Source organism: Stegostoma tigrinum, chromosome 32, assembly GCF_030684315.1.
Source record: "Stegostoma tigrinum isolate sSteTig4 chromosome 32, sSteTig4.hap1, whole genome shotgun sequence".
NCBI classification, from domain to species: Eukaryota; Metazoa; Chordata; class Chondrichthyes; order Orectolobiformes; family Stegostomatidae; genus Stegostoma; species Stegostoma tigrinum.
In genome coordinates this window covers 40,109,458-40,132,486 of record NC_081385.1, presented here as the reverse complement: position 1 = coordinate 40,132,486, position 23,029 = coordinate 40,109,458, and the positions used below count along the sequence as shown (strand labels likewise).

General features: G+C 45.7%; 1 protein-coding gene across 2 annotated transcripts in view; it reads right to left on the bottom strand.

Moving 5' to 3' along the window:
* Positions 1-1,624: 1,624 nt before the first annotated feature.
* Positions 1,625-23,029, bottom strand: part of LOC132206161 (uncharacterized) — a 53,724-nt gene continuing 32,319 nt past the window's right edge. Inside the window, exons 5-8 of one of the 2 annotated variants that reach the window (XR_009442870.1) lie at positions 14,918-15,054; positions 12,982-13,140; positions 6,089-6,353; positions 1,625-1,982 (exon numbers count right to left, since the gene is read on the bottom strand). Coding sequence is in view for 1 of the 2 variants with exons in the window: in XM_059639018.1 (XP_059495001.1) it covers positions 6,136-6,353; positions 14,918-15,054 (355 nt within the window). In the remaining variant the exon portion in view is untranslated. The remainder of the gene's footprint in view (positions 1,983-6,088; positions 6,354-12,981; positions 13,141-14,917; positions 15,055-23,029) is intronic. The other variant, XM_059639018.1, reaches the window with a different exon arrangement.

The window sequence follows — 23,029 nt, the reverse complement described above, 5'->3', positions numbered from 1 at the left end:
GTTTGTTGCGAACCGAGTGGAGGTGTTCTGCAAAGCGGTCCCCAAGCCTCTGCTTGGTTTCCTCAATGTAGATCGGGTCAGGAGTGAGGGGGCAGGTCACTGTGAGGGGGTCAGGACTGCAGGGGCAAGTCACTGTGAGCGGGTAAGGACGGAGAGGGCAAGTCCTTGTGATTGGGACAGGACTGAAGGGGCGAGTCGCTGTGAGGGGGTCAGGACTGCAGGGTCTAGTCACTGTGAGCGGGTCAGGATGGAGGGGGCAATTCGCTGTGAGCATTTCACTCAGTCACTGCATCCCATTTCACTCAGTCACTGCATCCCATTTCACTCAGTCACTGCATCCATGCTGCATGGTCCATGCTACGTATAAATGTGGCATAAAATCCTTACTTGTATGTTCATTTCCTCTTGTAATAACATGTGGCATCATTAGCATCCTTAATCACTTGCATTTAATCGGAAAGCCTGGTACAAACACCAGATAACATGACAGTCCTAACAGAACGCATTTTCCAATGCTTTAAACATATAGTCATGTGTGTCTCAGTGAATAAAAATCCTCCTCATTTTACCGCAATTAAATCTCATAATAAAGGGAGTATGTCTGAAAGTCGTCTCATCCGAAGGAAAACAGACTTGCTCCAGGAAAGCTGCTAAAATATATCAAGAAAAATATATATGAAATGATTCTAGAAATTTCTGCAACACAAAGATCAAAGGAAACAATAGTTTGATGAACACACTGTTAAGTGTTGCACTTACACATCACATTTTGGAAAACAAACCACACTGATTTTCTACTTTATATAAATAAAATTGTTCCAAGTCTTCATTATGCAGCAGAGAACTGAAAAGGTGTAGACTTTTAACCTGCATAGAAAGTATGTGCGGAAGTTAAAACAAACAAAAAAAGCCACTTCTGTCCCAAAAAGACAATATTACATTACAAAAAGGCAGGGAAGTTGGAGAATGCAGCATCATGCTTCCTGCAGAGATCAAGTTTTGTCTGTGTCGTAAAAAACAAAAGAACTGTGGGCACTGTAAATCAGCAACAAAAGCAGAAGTTGCTGGAAAAGCTCAGCAGGTCTGGCAGCATCAGTGAAGAGTGAGATCCGAGGAAGGCTCACAGGACGCAAAACATTAACTCTGACATTGTCTACGTCATAGTGAGTTATGTCTATTGCTTCAGCAAAATCCAACCAACTCTGAATGAAAATCAATGCTTCAGAAATATCCAAAACATCCGCTGTCCCCGTTGTGGCTTCCTCTACATTGGGGAAAAGATGCAGAGGCTTGGGGGTCGCTTTTCAGAACACCTACGCTCAGTTTGCAAGAAACAACTGCACCTCCCAGTCACGAACCATTTCAACTCCCCCTCCCATTCCCGAGAGGACATGTCCAACCTGGGCCTCCTGCAGTGCCATAATGACGCCACCCGAAGGTTGCAGGAACAGCAACTCATATTCTGCTTGGGAACCCTGCAGCCCAACGGTATCAATGTGGATTTCACAAGCTTCCAAATCTCCTGTCCTGCCACTGCATCCCAAAACCAGCCCAGCTCGTCCCCGCCTCCCTAACCTATTCTTCCTCTCACCCATCACCCCTCCCACCTCATACCGCACCCCTATTTCCCCTCATCCTGCTCCCTTGACCTGTCCCGCCTCCCCAGACTGACCTATCCCCTCCCTGCCTCCGTACCCTTACTCTCCTCTCCACCTATCTTCTCCTCCATCCATCTTCCATCCGCCTCCCCCTCTCTCCCTATTTATTTCAGAACCCGCACCCCCTCCCCATTTTCTGAAGAAGGTTCTCGGCCCGAAACGTCAGCTTTTGTGCTCCTAAGATGCTGCTTGGCCTGCTGTCTTCATCCAGCTCCACACGTTGTTATCTCGCATTCTCCAGCATCTGCAGTTCCCATTATCTCTCCAAAACAAAGGCTGCTGTCTTTCAAAACCCAATCTCAGATTTTGAAGATAGTCCTTACCCTGGAAAAATACCAAATATGTATAAAGAGGAAAACTGGAGGTGAAACCATTCAAAAAATTTTCATTGGCACAACGAATGTTCAAACTGTAAAAGCAGGTTAAGCACCTGTATAAAAGGAAACTTTAAACAGACACTTACAGCCAACAAATGTGAGAAATATCCATTTCTTGCTGGATTACCAATTTTGCTGTTGGGAAAATAGGCCTAGGCTTAGCAATGTACATTCAAACAAGATAGCACCCTCTCAGAACTCAACACTCACAGTCGTAGAGTTCTGTTTTCACAGGTTGGAGTATAATAGCATCAAGCACAATACACCAAATCTTCTTTGGTACCTTTTCCTTCCATAAAACTGCTTTTAGTAGATGTGCACAGAATTCATTTTATACACGTTGAACAGTTGCTAAGTTCAAGACGCCAGTTCCAGCACTTTGACTTGCATCTGCTTCATCATCAAAACAGAACAAAATAAAGACCCACTCCTTGTAAGTCACGTTTTCCATTTTTAGTGACAAGGTGAAGTGCGAGAACTGCTCACTTGATGTTAAAATCTCTTAAGTATGTACCTACATATTTCAATTCTGTGAAATATGTGGAATGAGTTCGAGAGAAGGATTAATTTTGTTGCGCTGGGAGAGAGCTGGGACAGTTAAAATAGGTTGAATGGCCTCCTCCCATGCTAAAAATGTCCATAACTGTTCTTGGCCCTGCTAAATTGAAGTGGCCATCCTTTCATTGTGACTGTGAGACGCAGCATGTTACGATAGATGGCATAATGAAGAAATCCTTTGTTATTAATGAACTTTTCAGCACTCGGCATTCTTCCGAAGTCAAATGTTCGAGATGTACCTGTTGCACTGACTTGGTTCCAAACAGTTATAACGTGGAGGTGCTGGTGTTGGACTAGGATAGACAAAGTCAGAAGTCACATGACATCAGGTTATAATCTGACAGGTTTATTTGAAATCACACAAGCTTTCGGAGTGCAGTCCCTTCATCAGGTGCGGTCAGGGAGGAAAACACACAGTCACACAATTCATAAGCAGACAGATCAAAACATCATACAACTGGTGTGAGTGGAGTGTCAGATAATAAGTCTTCATCCAGGATGTTTGTTTGTTTGCAGATATTTTGTTGAAGAAACACACAACTTGTAGTTACAGTCAGTGTGGTATCTTATAAATTCTTGCTTTTGAAATAAAGGTTAAAACTCTAAGACAGATTCTGAACACAAGCCTCGAAACTACAAGTCAGAGTCTGACCTGAGATGTCACCTTTTGTACTTTCCTGTTGGGCTGCCTGATTATCATGACAACACAGCACTGACATTGACTTTATAAACGCTTTACTTGCCTCTAACACTCTTGGTCACCTGTATAGAGTTATTATCTGACACTTCACTCACGCCAATTCTATGATCTTTTGATCTCTCTGCTGATAAGCTGTGTCTCTCTGTGGTCACCTCACTCACTGCACCTGATGAAGGGGCTGCACTCCAAAAGCTTGTGTGATTTCAAACGAACCTGTTGGATGACAAGCTGGTGTCATGTGACTTCTGACTTCAAACACTTATAGAATGTGTTTTCAATCCTATCGTGACTTGACAATAAGTCAACTTCTTAAAATTTATAAAATGAGAATGTCAAATGAAGTATGTCTAACCTTGAGCGCTTAAAAAAGGAAATATTACAACCATAGTCTAGTCAGACAGTAAAGACAGAAGGAATGATTTCATCGACTGTGTCTGACACCACACAATTAATCCCCCTGATGGAAGAAAGGTTGGCTGCGTTCTGTTTCTTCAGGAACATCCAGCTAATACCACCTTACTACTGCTTGTTTTATTCATCTGGTGTTCCATCTAATTCCTTGCAGTCTTGGTCAAACCTTCATGTAATTTATTTAAATTTTCAATAAAATAAATTTAACTTTACATTCCACAATTTTAACATCTCCTTTTAAGGTTTGAACGGTTCACTTCGTACACTGCACATGTTGTGTCAATAATTGGAGAACATGGTGGAAAAATCAGGATATATTGACAAGTAAACAAATGGCTAATTTCTGTTTCCTTGTCAGTAATGCCTTTTGAACAGAACATAAAGTTGCGCAACTATGTAGAGATAACAATTTAAAACTGGGAAGACCACTTTGTGGTGCCCACACCAATCTCTATTCACGACCTACTGATTGCATTACTCCGCCTTGGCAACAATGTAATATTACACTTGTCTCAGCACAACCTTGACATCTTGTTTATCCCACGATGAACGTCCAACCACACATTCATGCAATCCCTAAAGCTGTCTCTTTACATCTTTTCAATCCTGCCTACCTGTCTTTTGTCTCGGCTCATTAGCAGTGAAACCTTCACCTGGAACTACTTCACTTCTGGACCTGACAATTCCAATGCATTCCCTGATGGAGACCCACATTTGTCCATTGAACACTTGAGGTCATCTAAAACTCCACTGCCTGAGTCTCAACTTGAACCAATTCCTATCCTCTGTACTTTCTACCTGACTGATACTATTAACAGTAATTTTATTAAATTCTCATTTTTGTTTACAAATCGTTCCTTGGCTATGCCTATCGCTATTTTGGTAATCTCCACCAGTCCAACCATACTTCAGGATATCTGCACTCGTCTAATTACGTCCTCTTACCCACTCTTGATTTTAAACGGCCCACTACTAGTTGCCAAACATTTAATTGTGTCGGCTTCAAACCCAAGAAGAGACTTCCTACACCTTCAGCGAGCAAACTCACATCCAGAACCTCAACCCAAGCAACAAATCCTCCCAAAACTCGCTAACTTCCTACACCTCTCAGCCTCTGTACAGTTCCTCTTTTAAGGCACTTTTTCAAACAATCCTCTTTCATCAAGCTCTTGATCATCAGAACTAACAACTTAATAAGGCTCAGTTGTATTCTGGGATCGTTAATACTCCAATCAGACGCCTTCAAAGTTTCCCTCCATTGAAGAGATTTTATAAGTGGTTGAAGTCATTGCCAAGCAGAGGGGGACGAATTGGGGAGTTATTTCAAAGAGCTACGATATGCCAAACGACCTCCTTCCACACTGGCCAACTCTGATTGTACAAAAACAAAAATGATTTTCAGACTTGGGAAGATACTACAAAAATGTCACAAGTAACCAGCTTTTGGGCAGAGTCGAGCTGCTGAGATGATAGACCAGGATTTAGGGGTACCAGGAGTGATAATATGCTGAACACAATCAAATTTTGAGGTTGTAGAATGATGTGGTCTTCGGCATTTTTGACACTTGGACCGTTTTCCTTCCTTTCCACAGAACAAGTCAAATAGCGGCAGCACAATGTTGCAAGGCCGCTCAAGCCTGCTCCACCGTCGATGATGATTGTGGCTGGTCTTCCACATCAATTAAACTTTTGCTCATATCTCATCCTCTTTTCAAAACATCGATCTATTCACGTGTAGTATCCCTCTCGCTAACTTAATGAGAATTCATTCCAATCAATGAACTCCTAACGCTGACCCACCCCAGGTCAAAAAATTCAGCTGAGATCAGGAACTGATCTCGCCTGTATGGCTGAGCTGGCTTTTGAAAAGTTTGCCGGTGAGACAGTCCCAGTGAGAAACATTCATTAAAAAAATAATTGCATGGATTGCTCTCCAATCCTAAACTCTATTCAAATTCAGTTGGTTTGTGATGCAGACTGATGCCCTGCAGAGAGGGCTCAATTGCCACACCAGTGAGCTGACCACAAAGGGTCTTCGCCTCAACCCCTCTACTTCCCTGAGGCATGGTGATCTTCAGGTTAAATCATGACCAGTTGTCTCTCTCTAAGGAGTCGCCAAATGGCGTGCTAAGACTTTACCTTTAACCCTGATAACATGGCAACAAGCAGATAACTCAGCTGATGTCACTGACTAATAGAATCCTCAATTATACTGATATTCATGTTGTGATATCATCAGAAGGCATGCTCAACTAAGTTTTCATTTGCAAATTAAGTTAACAACCATTCAATCAATATTACTGAAGGACTCATATTACTGATCGTCTCGATACAACATTGTGGTTACATCTGTTCATAGTGAAGTGTAATGTAATTGCACTTACTGTGGTTTTATCAATGTGATCCTGCAATGAGTCAATAAGCAGGTCACTCACAGGTTGCCAATCAGTGTGGACCCCCTCAGCTGTTCATGAGCCTCATGATCATCAAGAACTTTCTGCAGTTCTTGAAGTTTCTCCAACGCCTTTTCCACCTGTTTCTGCCAGTTGCTCGCACGGATTTTCAGTTGTTCCCAATTTTCCTTCACTTCTGTTGACTGTTTGCGGAGAGCTTTGGCAATTCTCTGGGCTCTCTCTTCCGGGGCAGGTTCTGGAAATATGGAATGCAAATAATTTATCAACTATTCATGATTTTGATCGATAGATTTTCTTTCTAATCCCCTTTCCTTTAAAAGATCTCTCTGGACTTTCTCCTGAAATTGGGATATATAGTATAAGACGAAAGATTTTGGTCCAGGCACATCAATGATAAATTCTGGAATTAGCTGGCAGGTCGCGGAGCCATTAACAGAGAATCACAGAGAACCAATACAAAGCCAAATAAAATTCCGCAGATATTTGAAATTTGTCACTACCAAGGAAACTTTAAAGAAGGAAAAGGATTAGTAACTAAATGGGTACAATTCTCAACAAAAGATTTGAAAAATCCTTTCAGGATATCTTTCACAGCTATGAGACAAACATCCAACACAAACCAACTTTCATCTTTCAGGACTGGCAAGTTAGAATGATAAACCCAAAGTCTACCCTGCATAGTTCGCTCTAGAACTCACTTAATGAGGTTGTTAAGAGATGTAGAGACAACAAAGTGTGCAGCTGGATGAACACAGCAGGCCAAGCAGCATCTGAGGAGCACAAAAGCTGACACGTTGGGCCGAGACCTTTCATCAGAAAAGGGGGAGGGGGAGAGAGTTCTGAAATAAATAGTGAGAGAGGGGGAGGCGGATCAAAGATGCATAGAGGAGAAGATAGGTGGAGAGGAGACAGACAAGTTAAAGAGGTCGGGATGGAGCCAGCAGAGGTGAGAGTAGGTGGGGAGGTAGGGAGGGGATAGGCCAGTCCGGGGAGGACCAACAGGTCTCCGGGGCGGGAAGAGGTTAGGAGGTAGGAAATGGGGGTGGGGTTTGAGGTGGCAGGATGGGACAGGTGGGCTGGTTTTGGGATGCGGGAGGGGGAGGGGTGATTTTGAAGCTTGTGAAGTCCACATTGATACCATGGAGTGCAGGGTTCCCAAGCGCAATATGAGGTGCTGCTCCTGCAACCTTCAGGTGGCATCGTTGTGGCACTGCAGGAGGCCCAGGATGGACATGTTACCTGAGGATTGGTAGGGAGAGTCGAAACAGTTCGCGACTGGGAAGTGCAGTTCTTTAGTGCAAACTGAGCACAGGTGAAGCGGTCCCCAAACCTCTGTTTGGTTTCCCCGATGTAGAGGGGGCCACAATGGCAACAGTGGATACAGTCTACCACATTAGCAGATGTGCAGGTAAACATCTGTTTGATGAGGAAATTCTTCCTGGGGCCTGGGATGGGGGTGAGGTATCGGGACCAGTGAATTTTAAACATTGTGATGACAACATTTATGGATATGCAGGGAAAAGTGCTGGGTGTAGGGAGTGCTAGAGGGGAGTGTGGAGCGGATAAGGGGGTCACCTAAGGGTGGTGGGAAAAATGTCTTTGGTGGTGGGGTCGGATTGCGGATGGCAGAAGGGTCGGAGGACGACGCATTGAATCCGGATGTTGGTGGGGTGGTACGTGAGGGCGACGAGGACACTGTTTTGGTAGTTATTATGGGGTGCGGGTGTGAGGGATGAGTTGTGGGAAACGCGGGTGACACGGTCGAGGGTGTTTTTGGCCACTGAGGAGGGTGAAGTTCCGGTCCTTGAACAACCCTCAACAGTTTTTCTTTCAATTCCTCCCACTTCCTACAGACAAAGAGGGTGGCCAGGGTAGCCAAATGGGCCCAAACTATGCCTGCCTCTTTGGAGGTGACATGGAACGCTCCCTCTTCCGTACCTACACTGGCCCTCAACCCCACCTCTTCCTCCGTTACATTGATGACTGTATCGGCACCGCCTCGTGTTCCCACAAGGGGCTCGAACAGTTCATCCACTTGACCAACACCTTCCTCCCGAACTTGAAGTTAACCTGGACAATCTCTGATACCTCTCTCTCCTACCTGGACCACTCTATTTCCAACCACTGAGAAACAAATATCCATTTCAACTCCACCAATTCCCACAGCAACCAAGATTACACCTCCTCCCACCATATTCCTGCAACAATTCATCCCCTATTCCCCATTCCTTTGCCTCTGCATCTGCACTCCCAGGATGAGGTATTCTATTCCTGTATATCTCAGATGTCCTCATTTTGAAAGGACCACAACTTGCCCCGCTCTGTGGCTGATAACGCCCTCGACCATGTCTCCAGCATTTCCTGCAACAAATCCCTCTCACCCCACCCCGCAACAACAACCAAAACAAAGTCTCCCTCGTCCTAACGTACCACCCCACCAACCTCCGGATACAACGCATCATCCTTCGAAACTTTCAGATTCTCTGGGAGGCTACAGAGGAGGTGGCGGAGCCTTTGGCCTTGATCTTTGAATCCTCATTGTCTACAGGTTTAGTACCAGAAGGCTGGAGGGTTGCAAATGTTGTGCCCTTGTTCAAAGAGGGCAGTAGAGATGACCCAGGTAATTATAAACCCAGTGAGCCTTCCGTCTGTTGCAGGAAAAGTTTTGGAAAGGATTATAAGAGATAGGATTTATAATCATCGAACAAGAACCAATTTGATGGGAGATAGTCAACATGGATTTGTCAAGGGCAGGTCGTGTCTCACAAGCCTCATTGAGTAATTTTGGAAGGTGACCAAGCACGTGGATGAGGGTCGGGCAGTTGACGTGGTGGACATGGACTTCAGTAAAGCCTTCGATAAGGTTCCACATGGTAGGCTATTGGAGAAAACATGGAGACATGGGATTGAGGGAGATTTAGCAGGTTGGATTAGAAACTGGCTTTGGCTAAGGAGGCAACCAGTGGTGCTTGATAGAAAATATTCAGCCTGGAGTCTGGTCACTACTGGTTTGTCTCAAGGATCTGTTTTGGGACCACTGCTGTTTGTCATTTTTATAAATGACTTGGACGGAGGCATTGGTAGATCGGTTAGTAAGTTTGCAGATGACGCTCAAGTCGGTGGAGTGGTGGACAATGTGGAAGAATGTTGCAGGTGACAGGTAGACTTGGATGAACTGCAGAATTGGGCGGAAAGGTGGCAGATGGAGTTCAATGCGGATAAATGTGAGGTGATTCACTTTGGGATGAATAATAAGAAGGCAGAATATTGGGTCAATGGAAAGATTCTTGGTAGTGTTGCTGTGCAGAGGGTGTCCATCTATGTCGATCCCTGAAAATTGCCATCCAGGTTGACAGTGCTGTGAAGAAGGCTTACGGTGTTTTAGGTTTTATTGGCAGTGGGATTGAGATCCAGAGCAACTGTCCAAAAAGCTGGTGCGGTCTCATTTGGAATATTGCGTTCAGTTCTGGTCGCCCCATTACAGGAAGGATGTGGAAGCATTGGAAAAGGTGCAGAGGAGATGTTGCCTGGTCCGGAGCGAAGGTCTTCTGAAGAAAGGCTGAGGGACTTGGGTCTGTACTCATTGGAGAGAAGGTGGTTCAGAGGGGATTTAATAGAGACGTACAAGATGATCAGTGGATGAGACAGGGTGGACAGTGTGGGTCTTTTTCCGAGGATGATGACGTCAGCTTGTATGAGGGGGCACAGCTAAACAGTGAGGGATAATAGATTTGAGATAGATTTCAGAGGCAGGTTCTTTACTCAGAGAGTGGTAAGGATGTGGAACCCCCTGCCTGCCAATGCAGTTAGCTCAGCCACATTAGGGACATTTCAACAGTCCTTGGATAAGCATCTGGATGATAATGGGATTGTGTAGGGGGATGGGCTTAGATTAGTTCACTGGTCCGTCCACATCATCGCAATGAGCAAAAAAGCACACCGTTGTGTCTACTTCCCAGGAGGCTAAGGCAATTCCGTGTGCCCACAAGGGCAACTTTCATTGATGTACCACAGAAAGCATCCTATCTGGATGCATATCACAGCACGGTTCCTCTAGCAAAACAATCCCTAATTATTATGGCTCCTGCCTTTCTTCTTCCAGGCAGAATTGGTTCTGCTTTGTCCTAACTAATTTGGGAGAAAATCCATGCTCAGTCTAAGTTAATTCTTCCAACAATTCAGATACCATGGAATACTGAGCAATGAGTTGGTGTGTGAGAAAGAGAGAGAGAGAGAGAGAAAGAGAGAGAGAGAGAGACAAAGCCAGAGTGGTTGGGGGGGGTGGGGGAGGGAGACAGAGACAGAGACAGAGAGAGCGAGCGCACGAGAGTGCGCGAGAGCGAGAGAGAGAGTGCGAGAGCGCGCGAGAGAGAGTGCGAGAGCGCGCGAGAGAGAGTGCGAGAGCGCGAGAGAGAGAGAGCGCGAGAGAGAGAGAGCGCGAGAGAGAGAGAGCGCGCGCGAGAGCGAGCGCGAGAGAGAGCGAGCGCGAGAGAGAGAGATGGGCGATGAGGGAGAGAGGGAGAGACAGACAGACAGAATAGGTGACAGAATGTGAGTGCCTGCATCAGACAGTGAGAGAGATGTTGCTGAGGTGGAGATAGTTGAGAGTGTCGATCACCAACAATCTCTCCTGGTCCACCCAGATCGTCGCAATGGGCAAAAAAGCACACCAAATATCTCTATTTCCCCAGCAGGCTAAGGTTATTTGGAGTGTCCGCAAGGTCAACTTTCATTCATGTACCAGAGAAAGCATCCTATCTGGATGCATGTCACAGCATGGTTTGGCAACAGCTCTTCCTGAGATCACAAGAAACTGCAGAGTCATGAACACAGCATAGTCCATCATGCAAACCAGCCTTCCATTCGTTGATTCCACCTCTACTTCCCGCTGCCTCGGGAAAGAAACTGACATAATCAAAGGCCCTTCTCACCCGCCAATTACACTCTCTTCTCCCTTTTTCTGAAGGGAAGATGTAAAAAAAGTTTGTATACATGCGTGAAAAGATTCAAGAACAGCTTCTTCACCGCTGTTATTGGACATCTGAATAGGACACTGAAAAGCTTAAATCTAATTTTGATCTTGCTCTCTGTGCATCTTCTCTGCAGCTGTCACTATGTTCCATTTCACTAATGCGCCTTGTTTGATATCACCTGTCTATACTGCATGCAGAAGAAAACTTTTCACTGTACCTGGGCACATGTGACAATTATGACTCAAATCAGGATAATAAAATGTGAGGCTGGATGAACACAGCAGGCCAAGGAGCACAAAAGCTGACGTTTCGGGCCAAGACCCTTCATCAGAGATGCTGCTTGGCCTGCTGTGTTCATCCAGCCTCACATTTTATTATCTTGGATTCTCCAGCATCTGCAGCTCCCATTATCTCTAACTCAAATCAAATTGACTGTTTGCAAGAGAGAGGTGAGCATATGATTGTGCTCAAGAGTGCAAAGACAGTGCATGAAAGTGTGTGTGTGTGCGCACGACAGAATGTGTGCGCCAGTGACCGTGCTTGAGAGTGTGTGTAAGGGAGTTAGCACAAGAAGGGAGTGTTACAGCATGCATGAGGGAGTGAGTGTGTCTGTAAGTGTGAGTGAGCTTGACAGCAAGTGAATTTGCAAACCTAAGTGTGTGAGGGAGAGATTTGTGGTAGTGTGTGTGTATACTTGAGAGTAAGAGCATTGGCAAAAGATCCTGCAACAGTGCATGCAAGTGTGCCACAGAATGTGTGCAAGACCGTGTACGACTGTGTGACGGTATGGAGTATGAATGAGTGAGAATGTGACAGTGTGTTCGTGAGAGACTGTGTTCCTGACTTTTTTTTTGTGTGTGTGTAGTGTATTTGTGCATGAGGGACAGAATATGCATGTGCAACATAGTGTGACTGTGAGCCTCTGTTGGTGCCTGTGAGTGAAGTGATGGGGGAGAACAGGGAGAGGAGAGATAAAGACTGAGAGAGAGAGACAGAGACAGAGAGAGAGAGAGAGAGAGACAGAGAGAGAGAGACAGAGAGAGAGACAGAGACAGACAGAGACAGAGAGAGACAGAGAGAGAGAGAGAGACAGAGAGAGACAGAGAGAGACAGAGAGAGACAGAGAGAGAGAGAGAGAGAGAGAGAGAGAGAGAGACAGAGAGAGAGAGAGACAGAGAGAGAGAGAGAGACAGAGAGAGAGAGAGAGACAGATGAGATGAGGAATTAGAAATGATGAGTGGTCAATACCTGGAGGAAAAAAAGAACAGTGTGTGAGTGTTAAGAGAAGCCGCTGGATGTAATATGGAGGCTATTGTTTTATTGGTTGTACTAAATGAAAAGCAAGTGTCACCTCTCAGTGTTAGGGGACAGGAGATGTGCATTAGAGAAGGAGATATAGTCAGCCTTGTCAGAGACAGCAGACAAGTTGCAAATGCAAAGAAACTGACATTAAAGCTTTCTTGTCAATGTGTAAAGAGGTGAGACAAATATGACGAGTCAATATTGTACCTCTGCGCTCAGTAAAATCATGGAATCATGAATCAGAGAACCCTTACAGTGTGGAAACAGGTCGGTCAGCCCAACATGTCCACACTGCCCCTCACAGCATCCCACCCAGACCCATCCACCTATAACTCACCTAACCTACACATCACTGAACACCTTGGGAAATTTAGCATGGCCAATCCACCGACCTTGCCCATCTTTTGACTGTGGGAGCAAACTCGAGCACCCGGAGAAAACCCATGCAGGCACATGGAGAATGTGCAAACTCCACACAGAAAGTCATCAAACGGTGGAATTGAGACAGTGGTGTTAACCAGAGCCACTGTGCTCTATATTATGCGAATTCAGCTGCAAGCATTTTTTTTTTAAAGAAGGGAAACTTACCATCGTCACAGGATTAGAGTGGTTTCAATCTTCTATCAGCTTTGAAAACTTTATCCATATCTGCCTTCACAAGGGCAAGGTGTTGGTAATGGTGTGAGACCGGTTAGTATGCAGCAGCTCGCCATGCAAAAAATTAACGGCACTTTCATTGCTTTTTTCCTAGGGGCATAACAGAAAGACAAGAACATGAAAAAATCCTGAAATCTTTCTCCAATTTCAATCTCAAAGGGACCATCCGTTCCTCAAAAGTCATAACCAAACTGAACATGGGCCTCCTGCAGTGCCACAAATGATGCCACCCCAAAGTTGCAGGAACAGCAACTCATATTCCGCTTGGGAACTCTGCAGCACAATGGACATGGCTGACAGCTCTGTCAACCACGAATGCAAGGAATGCTCAGTTGAGGAAGAATGCAGACATTTCGGAATCCCTCCAGCAGAAGATGATATCATTAGAACAAATGGATCTGTCTGGACAGTCCTGTTTGTAGATTTTGGGAAGTAAGACTCTATTGTTTGTCATCAAGGATATGGTTGAGTGATCATATTCAGACTGAAGAGACCAAGAATGTGAGGCTGGAGAATGGGTGCAGAACCATGCCTCTCGGAATTCCTGTGCGTGTCCATGCTTGGCTTGGGCTACTACGGTTACCTTGTCGCAGTGTCCTCTGAGAGGCGTGATTCTCCACCCATAATGCAACCAACAAACAGATACAATTGGACCCCCACACACAAACCCATACAGATCAAAACCGGAAATGACAGTACTCATGGTAACAGACTGGACAGTGTCAATTCCAGACAGAGTAGAATAACATCGTTTCATTGGAGGCTGTACCGATGATGTCACCGATCATGGTGACGAAACGTCTGAATGAGAAGAAGCCAGCTCGGCGAGCAAGTTCACAACCTCAATCAGAGAACTGGCTGCTTTGAACTACCTTGTTCAAGAGTTTCAGTTTTGATTTTGAATGTTAAATCTCGCTCCCACATAGGGATGGAGGATTACTGTTAACAGCTGCATTCTAACTAATTCGTATCAAATCATTATTGTTTTGACCAGTCTTCGGGTCAGGCTCCCTCGGTGACTGAGTCTCCCAAATTGTTAAGTTCCCTCGTGAAAGACTCCCCTTCTTTACACACCCAACTAGATCCACCTCAGTTGGTACGAATTAAGCTGATTAAAAAGGATCTTTGTCTTGTGGATACCTTCCTATGTTTCAGAAGGAGTCAAGATAACTCAGGGGGACACGGTGACTCAGTAGTTAGTAACGCTACCTCACTGCACCAGGGACCTGAGTTCCATTCCAGCCTCGGATGACTGTCTGTGTGGAGTTTGCACATTCTCCCCTTGTCTGTGTGGGTTTCTGCTGGGTGCTCTGGTTTCCTCCCACAGTCCAGAGATGTGCAGGTTAGGTGGATTGGGAATGCTGAATTACCCACAGTGCCCAAGGATGTCTAGGTTAGGTACATTAGCCATGGGAAATGCAGGCTGACAGGGATAGAGTAGGGGAATGGGGATGGGTCTAGGTGGGATGCTCTTTGGAGGGTTGCTGTGGGCTTGTTGAACTGAGTGGCCTGTTTCCACATTGGGGATTCTATAAAAATAGCTTCTCCTGGACTCGTGAGAGAGTGAGTTTATCAATTGCTAAATGCGACAAGTCATAAGGCACCACAAATATGCACAAGTTCGAAACAAGAAATTAGCTCAAAAACCATAAAAGTTAAGAGGGATACGGATACTTCAGCCTTTGGATTGTTTGTGAAGAATAGAAAGTGGGATGTTGTGGCCACTAAGTTGGGCGATCCCTGTAATGTTGATATGAATTCAGCAGTTAATTTTGAGATTCTTGTTGAAATTCTTTTGACCTTGTTTCCCTTTTGACATTGCCCAGGTTTGCAGAGCTCAGAGCAAGAGATTTTCTTTTCTTCTTACCTGCAGCATCGGGCGATGAAACGGCTGTCCCAGAGCCGTGACCTCCACAACTCCTGAGACCACACGAGCACATTTGCCCAGGAATACACACGGACTGATACGAAAGAACTATCAGGATAACAATACTCAGCGTGGTACTGGAAAAGACAGCATGTACAAACAAAAAACAGCTGTAAATAGTGTCAAGAGGTGAAATCAAGTGATAAAGCTAAATTCATGGCTCTTTGCTTGCGTGCTCATTGTATTCAGAACAAAATCAACAAATTAATAGCACATTTCTAGGTTGACGGGCATGATTTTATAGCTATTACAAAGACATGGTTACAAGGAGATCAACACTGGAGGTCAGTGCGCAGGGCTATACGACATTCCAAAAAGACAGGCAGGAGGGAAAGTGACTGTCAGCGAAGAAATTAGTATGAGAGCAAGAAACGATCTTGGATCGGAAGATGTAGAATCCAATTTTATTTATTTGTTAATGGGAGGAGGACATCCCTAGCTACGCAGTGTTTATTGTTCATCCCTAATTGCCTAGGGGACAGTTCAAAGTCAATCATATTGCTGTGGGTCTGCAGTCACATATAGACCAGATCATGTAAGGGTGGCAGTTTCCTTCCCTCAAGCACATCAGTGAACCAGGTGAGTTTTTCTGACATTTGGCAATGAATTCATGGTCATCATTATATTCTTAATTCATGATTTTCTTTTATATTGAATTCAAATTCCACCATCTGCTGTGCTGGGATTTGAACACAGGTCCCCAGAATGTTATCTCAGTCTCTGAATTAACAGTCCAGCAATAATACCACTGGGCCATTTCCTCCCCCATCGTGGAACAAGAAAGCCTGTAGCTGACTCCCACTTGGGAAAAACAGTGAACCAGGAGCTTCTTAAATGGGCGATCGCATCTCCTTACATTTTAAGACAGCCATGGATAATCAGGACCTTGTGGGAAGGGACGAAATTGGGGGAGGGAAAATTACATCAGTGTTAGGTAGGAGCTGAGCAGTATTAATTGGGAGGAGCTTTTATTGAACAAGTCAACATTTGATACGTGGGAGTTATTTAAAGACCTACTCTTCAGTTCAGAACTGGCCTATTCCAGGGAAGGAGGAATGACAAGGATGGCAATCGAAGGACATACGGGCATAAGAAATAAAACATGAGTAGGCCATCTGTCTCTTCCAGCTCGTTCCGCTGATCTTTTTTGCAGACTCAGCTCCACTTACCCTCCCATTCACCATAACCCTCAATTCCTTTCCTGTTCCAAGATCTCTCTGTTTTGGCTTTCAAAACATTCAACAAGGGAACCTCAACTGTTTCAGTGGGCAGAGAATTCCACAGATTCACAACCCTTTGGATGAAGAAGCTCATCCTCAACTCAGTTTTAAATCTGTTCACACTTATTTTGAGGCTGTGCCCCCGAGTTGGAATTTCGCCCATCAGTGGAAACAATTTCCGATCCATTTGTTTCATAATTTTAAAAGTTTCTATTAGATCACCCCTCATTCATCTAAATTCCAGTGACTGCAATCCTAGTCTACTCAATCTCTCCCCATACAGCAACATTTTTAATTCTGGAATCAACCTCGTGAACCTCCTTTGCACCCGCTCCAGTGCAAGTACATCCTTTCTCAAGTGAGGAGACTAAAACTGCTCCACACCAAGCCTCACCAGCACCCTATACAACTGCAGTATACCCTCCCGATTTTTAAACTGCATCACTCTCGCAATGAAGGACACTATTCCATTTGCTGTCTCAATTACCAGCCGCATCTGCAAACTACCTGATTCAGACACAAGGCTGCCCAGCTCACTCTGCGGAGCAGCATGCTACAATTTTTCACCATTGAAGCAAGACTCCATTTTTCCATAATTGCTACCAAAATGGATACCCTCACATCTACCATCATTGGACTCCATCTGCTGGACCCTTGTCCATTCACTTAAACTTTCTGCATCCTTCCGCAGATTTTCATTGTCCTCTTCAGACTTTACTCTCTCACTCATTTTAGTGTCATCTGTGAACATAGAAAAATACAGTGCAGAACAGGTCCTTCGGCCCTCCATGTTGTGCCAACCTGTGAACTAATCTAAGCCCATTCCCTCACACTGTCCCATCATCATCTCTATGCTTATCCAAGGACTGTTTCAATGCCCTGAATGTGGCTGAGTTAACTGCATTGGCAGGCAGGACATTCCACGCCCTTACCACTCTCTGGGTAAAGAACCTGCCTCTGACATCTGTCTTCAATCCATCACCCCTCAATTTGGAGCTGAGCCCCCTCGTCCAAGCCAACATCATCATCCTAGGAAAAAGACTCTCACCGTCCACCCTGACTCATCTTTCTCTGATCGTCTTGTATGTTTCTATTAAAGGCCCTCTTAGCCTTCTTCTCTCCAATGAGGACAGACTCGAGTCGCTCAGCCTTCTCTCATAAGACCTTCACTCCAGACCAGGCAACATCCTGGTAAATCTCCTCTGCTCCTTTTCCAATGCTTCCGAATTCGTCCCGCAATGGAGCGACCAGAACAGGTCGCACGAGCGTTTTGTGCAGTTGCAGCATGACATCATGGCTCTGGAACTCAATCCCTCTACCAATAAAGTCTAACACACCGTATGCCTTCTTCACAGCACTATCAACATGGGTGGCAACTTTCAGAGATCTATGTACATGGACGCCAAGGTCCCTCTGCACATCCGCACTACCAAGAATCTTTCCATTGGCCCAGTATTGTACCTTCCTATTATTCCTCCCAAAGCGAATCACCACCTCACATTGAACTCCATTTGCCACCGTTCCGCCCAATTTTGCACTTTATCCAAGTCTCCCTGCAACATGCGACATTCTTGCACATTGTCCACCAGTCCACCGACTTTAGTGTCATTTGCAAACTTACTAACCCATCCACCTATGCCTGCGTCCAAGTCATTTATAAAAATGACAAACAGCAGTGGGCCAAAAACAGATCCTTGAGGCACACCACTAGTAACCGGACTCCAGGCTGAATATTTTCCATCAAACACCACTGGTTGCCTTTTTACCGAAAGCCAGTTTCTAATCCAAACTGCTAAATTTCCCTCAATCACATGGCTCCGTATTTTCTCCGATAGCCTACCATGTGGAACCTTATCAAAGGCTTTACTGAAGTCCACGTACACTACGTCAACTGGCCTTCTCTCATCCACATGCTTGGTCACCTCCTCAAAATCTCCATGAGGTTTGTGAGACACGACCTGCCCTTGACAAATCCATGTTGACTGTCTCCAATCAAATTGTTGCTTCCGAGATGATTATAAACCCTATCTCTTATAACCCTTTCCAAAACTTTTCCTGCAACAGACGTAAGGCTCACTGGCTGTAATTGCCTGGCTCATCTCTACTACCCTTCTTGAACAAGGGCACAACATTTGCAATCCTCCAGTCCTCTGGTGTTAAACCTGCAGACAATGAGGACTCAAAGATCAAAGCCAAGGGCTCCGCCACCTCCTCCCGAGCTTTCCAGAGAATTCTCGGAAAAATCCTCTCAGGCCCAGGGGATTTATCTAGCTTCACACCTTCTAGAATTGAGAACATCTCCTCCTTACTAACCTGAATCCTTTCAAGTCTAATAGCACGTATCTCAGTCGTCTCCTCGATGATATTCTCCTCTTCCTCAGTGAAAACAGATGAGAAATATTCATTTAGCACCTCTCCGATCTCTACCCGGTCCACACACAACTTCCCACTTCTGTCTTTGATTGGCCCTATTCCTACCCCAGTCATCCTTATATTCCTCACATACCTTGAGAAAACTTGACGGATCTCCTTTATTCTACCTGCGAATGACTGTTCAGGACCCCTCCTTGCTCTTCTTAACTCTCTCTTTAAATCCTTCCTTGCTCATCTGTAACTCTCCATCGCATCAACTGATCCATCTCATCTCAACATCACATAAACCTCGCTCTTCTGCTTGACGTGAGATACAATTTCTTTAGTAAACCACGGTTCCCCTACCTTATCACTGACCCCTGCCTGACAGGGACGTACCTATCAAGGACACGCAATATCTGTTACTTAAACCAGCTCCCCATTTCGATTGCCCCCATCCCCTGCATTTTGCTACCCAATTCTTTGCCTCCTAAGTCTTGCCCAATTATAATTGCCTTCCCCCATCTGTAAGTCTTGCCCTGTGGCATGTTCCTCTCCCACTCCATCGCGAAACTAAACGTAACCGAATTATGGTCACTCTCTCCAAAGTGCTCATCTACCACTTAATCAAACACCTGGCCTGGTTCACTGTCAAGTACCAGATCCAGTGTGGCCTCCCCTCTTGTCGGCCCTTCGACGTAGCGTGTCGGGAAACGCTCCTGCGTGCATTGGACGAAAACTCATCCATCCGACGTACGAGAGTTACAGCATTTCCAGTCAATGTTTAGGAAGTTAAAGTCTCCCATAATGACCACCCTGTTCCTTTCACTCCTGCCCAGAATCGTTTTGCCAATCCTCTCCTTCAGATCCCTGGAACTTTGCAGAGGCCTATTAAAAAACTCCCAGCAGCGTGGCCTCTCCTCTCCTGTTTCTGACATCAATCCATCCCACCTCAGTAGACCAGTCCTCCTCAAAAGTTTTTTCAGCCTCCGTTATACTGTCCTTGACAAACAAAGCCACACCTCCCCCTCTTTTCCCACCTTACCTGATCTTACTCAAAGATCTGAACCCTGGAACCTGCAACATCCATTCCTGACCCTGTTCTATCCATGTCTCCTTAATGGCCACAACATCGAAGCCCCAGGTACCTATCCATGCTGCAAGCTCACCTCGCTTATTCCGGATACTCCTGGCAGTGAAGTAGGCACACTTCAATTCAGCTTGCTGTTTGCCAGCACACTCCTGTGACAGTGAGATCCTGTCCACGTCCTCTCTATTCTCTTTCTCCTGTGTACTGAAACTACACCACAGTTTCCCATCCCCTTGCTAAGCTAGTTTAAACCCACCCGAACAGCACTAGCAAATTTCCCGCCCAGGATATCAGTGCCCCTCTGGTTCAAGTGGATACCGTCCTGTTTGTAGAGGTCCCACCTTCCCCAGAATGAGCCCCAATTGTCCATGTACCTGAAGCCCTCCCACCTGCAGCATCCCTGCAGCCACGTGTTCAGCTGAAATCTCTCCCTGTTCTTTGCCTCGCTATCACTTGGCACGGGTAACAAACCAGAGATAACCACTCCGTTTGTTTGAGCTCTCAGCTTTCAGCGGAGCTCCCTGAAATCCTGCCTGACGTCCCTATCCCTCTTTCTACCTATGTCGTTGGTGCCTATGTGGACCATGGCTTGGGGCTGGTCACCCTCTCCCTTCAGGACCCCAAAGACACTATCCGAGACAACACGGACCCTAGCACCTGGAGGCAACGCACCAATCGTGAGTCTCTTCGGTTCCAAACAAGCCTTCTATCTGTCCCTCTAACTATTCAGTCCCCAATGACTAACACTCTCCTCCTATCCCCCATTCCCTTCGTTGCAACAGCGACAGACTCTGTGCCAGAGACCTGCACCCCAGTCAGTATTGAGGTAATGCCTCATCGTAAGGAGGTCAGAATTGACGGAGTGGCAGATATTTAGAAGGTCAGTACTGAGGCAGTGCACAACCATCAGAGGGTCAGGACTTAAGGAGAACCCCATTATCAGAAGGTCAACACGAATGGAGAGTCACATCGTCAATGGTTCAATCCTGAGGAACACTTCATTATCATAGGGTCAGTCCTGAGGCAGTGCTTCATTGTCAGAGGGTCAGTATTAAGGTTTAGAATTGAGGGAGTGCTATCTGATTATGTCACTCTGACAATGAGGCACTGCCTCAGGAATGAGCCTCTGACAATGAGGCACTTTCTCAGTTCTGAATCTCTGACAAGGAAGCATTCCCTCAGTGCAAACCCTCTGTATGGACCCGATGTCAATGAGGCACTCGCTGAGTACTGACCCTCTGACAAAGTTCCAATAGCTTACTACTGACCTTCTAATCATGTGCCCCCTACCCCATTTCTAAATCTGTTACATTGAGGGCACTGCCTCAGAACTGACACACTGGCTATAAGGCAGTCCGTAAAGACTGACCCGCTGATCATGAGGCTGTCCCTCAGTTAATGACCCTCTAAATATGAGGCACTCCCGTAATTCTGACCGTCAGGAGCTACCTCAATGTTGACTCACTGCCTCACAATTGACATGCTGACGATGGGGCACTTGCTCAGGACAGACCCTCTGATAGAGCTGCAGGTTTGATATTAGAGCAGTGATGCACCGCGAGCAGGTCAGTATTAAGGGAGTGCCACACAGTCAGTGGACCAATATTAGGGGAGTGCCACACTGTCAGAGGATCACTCTTAATGGAGTGCTGCACTTGTGGTGAGTGAGTACTGAGGCAGTGCAGCACTGCAAAGGGTCAGTAATGAGAGAAAGCTCCATTTTCAGAGGGTTAGCACAGAGGAAGTGCTTAATCAGAGAGTTATTTCAGAGAGAGTGCTGTATTGTCAGAGTTTCGCACTGAGGGAGTATCACACAATCAGAGGTCCAATATTAAGGAAACACTGCACTGTTGGAGGGTTGATATAAAGGGAGGGCTGCACTGTCAGAGGGTTAATGATGTGGGAGTGCTGAACTGTCACAGAATCAGTACTGAGAAGTGCTGCACATTCAGAGAGTTAGTGCTGAGGGAGTGGTCTAATGTGAAAAGATTGATATCAAGGGGCACTGCCAAAGGATCAGTAGTGCAATACTGTCAGAAAAACAATATTGAGGGAGTTCTGCTGTGTCAGTGGGTCAATATTACAGGATTGCTACACGATCCACGTATCAATGTCAGAAAGTCAGTCCTGAGGGAGTGCTGCACTGTTGGAGGGCCAATATTGAGTGTGTGCGACACTCAAGAGGATCATTTTGTTGGACTTGTGCACTGTCAGAAGTTCAATTGTAATCATTGCCACACTGGTAGCGGGTTAATATTATGGGAGTGCTGCACTGTCAGACGGTTAAAGATGAGGGAAAGCTCATCATCTGACAGGGCATCACTCCCTTCAGACGAACCCTCAGGCGGTGCAGCACTCCAACAAGTTAGTTTCAGAGGCATGTTGTCCCATCAAATTGACCCTCTGAGACAGGAGCATGCACTAAATCTCGACCCTCTCACAATGCTGCACTGCCTTAATATAGGCCCTCTGGCAGGGCGGCTCCCTTTCAGTACACACCTTCCAACAGCACAGCACTCTCCCATCATTGACCCTCTGACAGTGCAGTACTCTCTTAATATTGAATGTGTCACACTGCACAACTCCATTAAAATTGACCCAAGCAATCCATGAATATTTGCCCACTGACAGTGCAGCTCTTCCTCAGTTCTGACTCTCTGACAGTGCAGCACTCCCCGAAATACTGTCAGAGGGTCAATACTGAGAGAATGCTGCACTGTCAGAGTCAGCTCCCTGCAGTCCTATCAGATGTTCAGTATTAAAGGTATGCCGCATTGGGAGTGCGTGAGCGTCAGTGAATTCTGCACTGCAAGAGGGTCAACAATGAGGAAGAACTGCAATGTCAATGTAACAGGGTCAGAACCGAGTGCCTCACAATCAGAGGGTCAGGATTGAGGTCAGAATTGAGACAGTTATGCAGGATTAGAGTGTCACTGCTGTGGTCGAGTAGCACTCAGAGGGTCAGTACCGAGGGAAAGCTTCATTGTCAATGGATCACTTCTGAGGCTGTGCTACTTCGTCGGAGGGCCATACGAATGCGGTGCCTCATTGTAATGGGATAAGAATTGAGGGATTCGCACAATCGGAGGATCAGTACTGAGGTCCTGCAGCACTATCAGCAGAGGGTCACTACTGATGGAGTGCCTTATTGTTAGAGGGTCGGTGCTGAGGGAGTGCATCGTTGTCAAAGGATCAAATTGAGATGATGCCTCATTTTAATATGGTCAGTTTGAGGTAGTGCAACACTGTCAGGGGGCCAGGAGTACTGAGGAAGTGCTGAAAATCCCCATGATTAAGGGAAGACCCTCATGTTTAAAATGTCAAAACAGAGAGAGGGCATAATGGCCAGAGGGTCAGTTCTGAGTTTGTACCTTGTTGCCAGGCGGCTAG